Raw genomic sequence first — 9,318 nt, forward strand, 5'->3', positions numbered from 1 at the left:
CCTTCCACAGTTTTCCCTTCCAATAAACTTTCCATTAACATGCTTGGATACAGCACTATGTGAACAACCAACTTCTTTAGCAATGACCTTTTGTGACTTTCCCGTCTTGTGGAGTGTCAATAATCGTCTTCTGGACAGCTATCAGCAGTCTTCCCCATGACCCCAGTCTGACCCAGACTGAGAGACCATCTAAAGGCTCAGGACACCTTTGCAGGTATTTTGAGTTAATTAGTTGATTATGGTGTGACACCATGACTTTCTAAGATGGACGTTTTTCACAACATTCTAATTTTCAGAGACACAGCATTTTGGGTTTTCATTATCTATGAGCCACAATCATCAAAATTTCACAGAATTAATGGTTGAAATGTTTCAAACTATGTGTAATGAATCTATACAATATAAGGGTTTCACATTCTGAAATGAGTGACAAAACATATTTAACTTTTTCACAATATTCTAATTTTTTTAGATGTACCTGTACAGTAGTGTTTCTCAGTTCCGGTCCTCAGGCCCCCCTGCCCTGCCTGTTTTAGACATGATCCTCCTCCAAAGCACCTGAGTCAGATTATTGAACTTCATCATCAAGTTCTTTGCAGCCTGTTAACGAGCCCTTTATTTCATTCAGGTGTGTTAAGGTAGGGTTGCCTATAAAACATGCAGGGCAGGAGGTCCTGAGGACCGGAACTGAGAAACACTGCTGTACAATATGTGTCCCAGCCAAGCAAGTCATTAACCAATGTATATTTGATACCATAATGACACAGACTTCATGAAAGAAAACTTTATTTGTGGCTTAATGTTGCAGCTTAATTTATAGAATACATGTTGTTTTTTTTACTTGGTTTTGTCGCCTCATGCACAGAAGTAAATAACAAGCATTTAATTTAAATCCGGTGTGTTAGAGCAGGGAAACATTAAAAACCTGCAGGACATTGGCTCAAGAGGTCTGAAGTGGATGATCCTTGTTTTGGATGTTTCCAGCTTGAACACACCTGATTCAGATTAACAAACCATCATGTTCTTTGCAAGCCGGGCAATTAGTCATTCATTCCAGCCAGGTGTGTCAAGGTCTGCAAATATCTAAAACATGCAGTGGAGAGCTACTTGAGGACTGGAATTGTGAAACACTAATGCTGGGTTTAGATTAAATGATTTTCACAGTTGCTGACTAAAAACTGAAAGTCTTTTATGTAACGTAGGAATCTTCCTGAAGTCACAGCGCGCTCCCGTCATTCTGATTGTTAAATTTAAGCTGGTAATCTGCACTGTTTTATATCAGTGCAAATTACAGATTCTATCTATCTATCTTAGAGTAAAATCTGAATGCTGCTGCATCAGTATTGCGTGACAACCAGTTATAATTCCAATAGACTAGATTTTTGTAAGCTCATGTATCTCTCCTAACATCGAAGGAAATCCACTCGGCAGCCTTTATTTTAGGTTATAATGGGGCCTGATGACTAAATAATCAACTTTTGTGACCAAATCTAAAAGATTTGGTGTGAACACAAGCCGGTTCACCAGAAAGTGCTGAGGTTCTGAGACTCCAGCATGGAACTGGTGTCAGAACCACAACTATGTCAATCTGAGGACACTTTATACAACTCCTTGTTTCTGTGAATCTTTACAACGTGGTGGAGGGCATATGGGTTGCATGAGTCCCATGATATCAGGCCAACATAACAAGAAATGATTACCTCTGCCAAGGTGGAAATCACATTTTCGAGGGTGTTGGTTTGTCTGTCTGTCTTTAGCAATATAACTTAAAAAGTGATGGACAAATTTTGATTAAATCTTTAAGAACTAAGAAGAAGAAGAAGATAATGAAAAAGGAACAATTGATTAGATGCTGAGAGTTATCCAGATTATTACCTGGATCCAGGTTTATTTTTAAAGGATTCTTTATTTTCGTGAGATATGGATCATTTGGTCAATAGAGCAAAACTTTTAACAAAAAATAAATGTCTACTTTCAGTGGCAAAAAAATGACAATAGCTTGGTATAGGTCTACGCTCTCTGAGCTCTTCTAGTTCTTAATGTTTTGCCTAGTAAAGTAAAGGTTAAATAAATTTAATATATTTAAAACAAGTATGTTGCATGAATTATGTTTTAGCTTAGTCTACCTTTTGTGTTTTCCTGTTTTTTCACAGTGTGCAAAATATTCAGCAAATGGTTATCATCACACACACAAGATGATTTCTGTCCTACTTCATAAGATAGTCACATTAAACCAGCTTATAATAAGTCAGACTCAGCACAACACCAAGCCCTTTGTGTCCTTTCTCATACATGGGTGCAGTTACAGATGTTGTTAGATACCAATTAAAACAATTCTCTCTGCACATAATCAGACTCCATTAAATAAGTGTCTTTCAAGACTCAACATATTTTATATTGAAATTGTTGGTGTGAGACTTACCTGTATACGACCAGTCAATGTCTTCAGAAAACTTGCGTTGATTCCTGTATGCATATCCTTCAGCTGCAGGAGAAAGAAACATGACCATTGGAGTTTCTTTTTTTTCTTTTTAAAATCAGTTTTCATAAAGCAATAACATTCAAAAGTTAAAAAAAAAATGTTAATGTTATTCAGGTATTGTCTCCACACATCCAGGTCAGTCCACCAGGATTTTTTACACCGATCTATAACTGTAAACTACAGTTAAAGCGAATTACAACTGTAAACTACAGTCACAGATGTTAAGTCCTAACATTTTTTTACAAAAAGGGGCAATTTTTATAGGTTGTATGGGTCTTAGACACTTTGACACTACTCCTCTCCATTTACTCTTTAACTTTCACACTGACAAAACGACCAAAGCTAAATGCTTCTCTGTGTTTTGTCTGTTTGTTTTGGAAAATAATAACAGATTATATTTTTATTTAGCAAATGGCTGAAATGTTAAAAAAGAAGAAGTAATAATAACATAATGACAGTAAAATGGTTAATTTTTTTCAACAGCAGTGTTATAGCGAACACTTAGTTTGGGTTTTTCATACCTAAACCAATTGGCAGAAATGGCTCAGGCAGGTTAATTTCCACATTCTTTTAAAGAAATTAATCAAAGTCACTGCAAAACTTACCTCTACCAAATCGTAGACCAGGACCTTAAAGGGTTAAGGTAACTAAACTAAACTGTCAACTTTCTCATAAAACTATCACGTTATTTGCCGCAGCCATCATGGTAACCACATGTAACCACACAGCCAGCTCGTCTTGTATGGGTGTGTGCAGATTTCTTCTGTGAAAACAAAACCTGCTTTCTTCTTTTGGCTCTGCTCAGCTCAGAGATACATTTGAAGTAAGATATTAATTATGTGGGAAATAATAGCCTCTTGACAAGTCAGAAACTTGTCAGACTATGAAAAAACACTGACATACTGTCATTTAGCAGATGTTTAAATCCAAAGCGAGAGTGAGAACAACACAAGCAAGAAGTCAAACAATAGGGCATATCATAAATAAGTGTGGCTGCTACGAGTTGGACACATGTAAAGCCTTTCCTTCATTCATTTACTTTCCATACCACTAATTGCATATTCAGGATCAGGAGTTTATAATTATAATAATCAGGCAAGAGGAAGCATACACCCTGGACAGGTCATCAACCTACATACCAACACAGAGACAAACAATCACTCATGCTTACTTCCAGGGAGAGTTTAGAGTGACCAGTTAACCTAACATTAATGTTTTTGGGAAAAAGAAAACACATACGTATATGAGAACATGCTAAATCTGTGCAGAACCCCTCCACAGCAGAGTGATCTGCTTGCTGTAAGGCAGCAGTGCTAACCACTATACCCCCATGCAGACTTGAGCTGAACTTCAGTGGCTTCAGGCTCAACTTGGACTTTGACTCCATTCATTAGACTTGAGAATAAAAACATAGGAAAACGGATCATCCACATCCACCGTTATCTGTTCTAAAACACACCTGGAAAGGTTCACTGTAAGATGAAAGCTAAATGTAAGCTTATTAGCAATGAGCCTAGCACCACAGTAACGTAAACATTAGTGTGTTATTACATTTTTACTAATGTTAATTCCATCAGACTGGATTCACCAACTCTGTGTTGAGGAGAAGAGTGAAAAAAAATGATAGTGACTTGTTTTCATAAGCTGCTTCTTTAGCATGACCCACCCTGGCTAACGTTAAACTGGGAACAATATACAATCAGTACACCTATTTTTTTTTTTTTTTACCTTTATTAAACCTGAAAAAAAACCCAGATTAAAAATCTCTTTTATAAGAGTGGTTCAAGTTGGCAGCTGCAAGTACAAGAACACTGTAACATAACTTACACTGTTAAAATGCACAAAAAATTATTAAATAGAAAATTTTCCCGGTCTCACCGGGCTGAATCATCTAGTGGCGCGGTTGGAGTTACATGAACTTTTTTTTTTTATCCTCGACCCCCCCATGATCCTAATGTATCTCTGTTCTTATCTGTTATAAGGCGGCGCCATTAAAACTGGCTGCGAGGCCTAAGCTCCAGTTTGGTTCTGTAATTCTTTTTTTGTCCTTAATGTTACATGTCTGTATGTCAAACCTTGGACGAGCTGGCTGGAACCTTGAATTTCCCCTCAGGGTTGAATAAAGTACCCTTGATTTGATTTGATTTAAATTACCTTTACAAGCAAGTTATGAGAAACAAGTGCATGTCCTGCAATCAGTCTCATAAAATCTCAGTTTGGATCTGCATGTAACTCAGTTTCCAGTCTTTTTACAACATGTTTCCAAGCAGACTGTGCAGAGCAAACAAAAACATTTTAACCAAATTCAGGCCGAGTATATAGAGCAGAAACCAGCTGATGACATCATCAGAGAGAGTAAAAATGATAATTTCTATGAGCATTTAGGGTACATACTGTATGTAACCAAGCAGCGCCTTATAAAAAATAGTATACTAGTGACAAATCCTTCAGGTGGCCTGAGCAGGGCAATAACCCAAGATTATAAAACACACTCCTACGACCCTTCCTAGGATTAAGCGCTTAAGATAATGAATGACTATAAATCACACTACTGTGTCGACATATTACAATTTGTACTAAACCTTAATTAACAGGGTTTTGTTTTAACCAGATCCAAAGAAAATTTTATTAACATATTTATTTTCACATAACACTGCTCCAAAACTTCTCTACAATATACGAGGACTCCAGAAAAAGCCCATAGTCTGACCTTAAATACAGAATAAATGTGATGCACAGAAATCCATCCCATGTGGGCTACCGCTCAGCTTCTCCATCAACACTTGCTTCCTTTCAGAAAGCAACAAAGATGCAGCAAAGCAGGCAGCATGAATACATGTGAATGAATGAATTCATGCTTATCTTTTTTAGATGACTATCTGCAGCCTACTTAGCCTGGTGACATCACAATAATCAAAAACAGATCACAAGAAACCATCAACACACACGCTTTAACTTTCTTCTTTTATTACAGGTTCATAAGGGATAATCTGCAGCAGACAGGCCGGCTCCTCATGAATGAAATAGTTCACCACTACTACGAAGTGATACAACTGTACATTTCCATTCTTTTTTGTAACCACTCAACTTATTGCTGTGAGACAAGACTTGTTTATTTTTCTTTATACACCCGATCCGAGACGTTTCGGAAGTCAGCTTGAATGCTGCTCCTGGATACTGGTTTTCCTTTCCAGCAGCTACATGTCTTCAGCAGGTCTTACTTATTCAGAGATTTGTCCCAGCAGACGCAGAGTCATGTAAAGTCTACAGATCAGTGCACACGGCTGACTTATAAGGCAGCAGCTCTCAGACTGGATGCCAGCCAGAGCAGAGAGGAGAAAGATGAGCTCAGATGATAATCCTGTTTACACTAAGCGCTGAAGGAGGAAGAGAGAGCAAATTTTGCCAGACTTACACACACACATACACGCACACACACACGGACAGTTATTACTATAATCAGGGATTAACCTCTTTCAGACCCCAGTGCTAAAATAGTTTACTACCCACCCCCCAAAACACACACACACACACACACACACACACACACACACACACACACACACACACACACACACACACACACACACAACCACTGATCTCAAGGGATCTTTTTAAAGTTTTATTATTTACATACCAACAGGTTCTTTAGATCTCACCTGATAATCAATTCATCTGAATACAGCTATAATGAAACAAATATGAGATGCTGTGTAAAATAAAATAAAAAAAGAAAAAAAGAAGTAATTTACAGGTGTCATAAACAGATATTTTCTTTACAGAAGAGCATTACTTTTTATTCAGCAGCATGACTTCTTTAGTTCTCATCTCTCTGAAACTAAAGTGTTGTTACTTGTTGTGCTTTTTCAGATACGCACTAAATTACACGCAACATTCACCAGACATTATGAGGAATAAATGATTTCTACAACCTTGTCATAGAAGATGAGAACCTTGAACTTGACTTCACTCACACACTAAATGTCACAAAAGACAGTCACTGGCCATATTTTCCCTCTCTGATCAGCTGCAACATTAACCTCAGTGTAACTGTAAGGACCTGAACCAGAGATGAATGCTGCTGCATGGAGTCATGAGTACTGCCACTCTGAGAAAGTTCTTGTAACGTCAACACACCCAGGCAGGCAAACACAAACACACAAAGGCTTTATTAAAGCCTTACTGATGTACCGATGAAGAGCAGACAGGTGTTTCATGTCAGAGTTGCTGTTTGCACTCGAGTTTCCATTTCCAAAGTTCAAAGCTTCCTGTCCATCCTGAACCAGTCACGGACAAACAGGAGGAGGAGGAGGACAAAGTCGTAGCTGATATTTATTTTTTACTTTATATGTCTGGTGCTGTAGCCAGCAAAACACAGTTAAACTCAGCTGAAAATCTTGGTCTGTTGGTTCCTTCACTTACACAGTTTCAGCCTCTTTTTTATGGAAGACCATCACAGTTACTAGGGCTGTTAAAAAAAAAAAAAAAAATTTAAATGCAAGGCAGGGGGGCCTGAGGTACTTTTATTTCCATCAAAACATAAACAACATATCACATGTCCATTTCATGGAAAATATTAGCTCAGCTATATTATATTATTATTATATATATTATATATATTATATATAGTATATATTATATATATATATATATATATATATATATATATATATATATATATATATATATATATATATATATATATATATATATATATATATATATATATAAATATTATAGCAGCAACACATCTGTAAAATGTTGAAACAGGCTAAAAATAGCTGGGAGGGTATTTGGTAGAAATGAAAACTACCTGGAGGAGCATCTGACAGTGAAGTAGGTTGACTGACATTAGGTTAGAAACATGATGGGTATGAAAGGAGCACTTCAGAGTCTTGCAGATGTAAAACTGAGCGGAGGTTCATTTATCTGCCACAAACTGGGTCTAAACATTATGGAGCAATTTAAAAAAAAATAGTTGTTAATGCTTTGAATATCTCACCAGTACAATAAGTCCAAGACCTCAGAGTCAGGAGGCATCTCTCTACTCAATCAGGACAACATTCCTCCAATAAAAATCCAGCAACAACTCTTCTTACTACCCAGATGTTTATTAAAAGAAGAGGGGGTGCTTCACAATGGTAAACATCACCCTGGAACTGCTTTTTACAGATGTGTTAATGCTAAATGAGCTAATATTTTCCAATAAATGGTAAAATGTCCAGATCTACACAACATGTTGTTTATGTTCTACTGGAAATAAAATATAGCCTGATGAATTTGTAAGTCACTGCAATTAGAATCAATCTTTATTTACATTTTACACAAAGTCGAACTGGGTTGTATAAACAAATACTGAATTAATTTTAGGTGATGAATAAAGTGCACTGCTGCCTCACAGCAGAGGCGCCATATGGGGGGGAAGTTAGGAAGATTCTAAGGGCCCCATGACTTGACTGGGGCCCAAAAAGATGTACAAACTATATAAGAAAATCATTAAACCTTCATTAAAAATAATAAATACTTTTTTCAAATGTTGTTTTAACATGTATTTACATTTATATTATATAGTAATATAAACTGATAAACAATTTATAGTAAAATAACCTAGTTAGATGTATGCACTGTGATTTAACCTTTTATAGGGCACTCAAAGAAATAACTTCAAATTAGAAATTTTAACCTAAAATTGTCTTTTTGCTATGTACCAAGACCTCCATTCTGTTGTTACATTAACAACAAAAAAAAAAGGTTTCATGCTGAATATGATTGTGCATCTCTAGGTTTTCCTAGGGTTCTCCAGCTTTCACCAACAAGCAAAAATCATATGCTAGGTTAACTCAGTGTTTCTCAATTCTGATCCTCAGGCCCCCCTGCCTTGCATGTTTTAGACATAATCCTCCTCCAAAGCACCCGAATAGGGGTTGCCTATAAAACATGCAGGGCAGGGCGACCTGAGAACTGGAATTGAGAAGCACTGGGTTAACTGGAAATTCTAGGAATTGGCTCTGTGACTTGCAGGAGTAGGTGTCAGTCTTGGCCCAGTGAAGGACTTATAACCCTTCCAGGGTGCACCCTGCACCAGTCAGCTGCCCCTCCACAAGCACGAAGTGGACTACATGGGAATAGAAAATAGATTAATAGATACAAGAATCATGTGTCTGGTGTCATAATTCAAGTTGTGCAGTTTTACAAGTGTTTGCATCTTGTTTGGTATCTTTGTGGATAATGTTATTATCATGATGTTTTGACACTGATCTATTGGTTTGACAGATGTTCTAAGACCTAATCGCCAAAGCTGGATAAGGGGGTGGAAATTGAAGAGGTTTTTGAAGAAGAAGTCTGGTTTCTTTGCTTAAGGACAGTTCAAACTGGGTGTGTCAGAATTTAGCAAGATATGGAGAAACTATGAGCTACTAGTGGCTAAATATGTCATACCGACTGCCCAGCGACTAAATTGTATGGAGTATGCCACTCCCACTGGCTCTTTCTTGTCTTAACTTTTCCAAAAAGGGTCAAAACTAACCAGAGCTCACACTGGTTTTCATCAGCAGAGACCAACATTGTTTGTGTAGACAGCATCTAAAAACACTGGCCATAAAGGAGCCTGGAAAGTGATCTGAGCTTGAAGCTGACAGATAATGGAAATGCAGGCTTAAATTAATTTGTTGAAAGGGCTGAAATACAAACAGGAGTCATATGACAGTACAACAGGTTTTTTTCAGTGATCTAAAAGGACTGGACACATGAGACACAGGAAACCTTTTGTGATAACAACTACAAAGAGAACAACTACGAGTCAGAAATTCATCCCTGTTTTAAAGAAACTTACAAAC

At 37.2% G+C, this 9,318-nt stretch overlaps 1 protein-coding gene across 1 annotated transcript in view; it reads right to left on the reverse strand.

Moving 5' to 3' along the window:
* ptprz1a (protein tyrosine phosphatase receptor type Z1a) overlaps window positions 1-4,373 on the reverse strand; it is a gene marked incomplete at both ends in the record, with an annotated part of 61,747 nt that extends 57,374 nt beyond the window's left edge. The window contains 2 exons of the mRNA XM_079256316.1: window positions 2,423-2,485; window positions 4,361-4,373. Coding sequence (XP_079112442.1) covers window positions 2,423-2,485; window positions 4,361-4,373 — 76 coding nt within the window. The remainder of the gene's footprint in view (window positions 1-2,422; window positions 2,486-4,360) is intronic.
* Window positions 4,374-9,318: the final 4,945 nt, after the last annotated feature.

This window comes from Telmatherina bonti, assembly GCF_933228915.1.
Source record: "Telmatherina bonti genome assembly, chromosome: 2".
In the NCBI taxonomy this organism is placed as follows: domain Eukaryota; kingdom Metazoa; phylum Chordata; class Actinopteri; order Atheriniformes; family Telmatherinidae; genus Telmatherina; species Telmatherina bonti.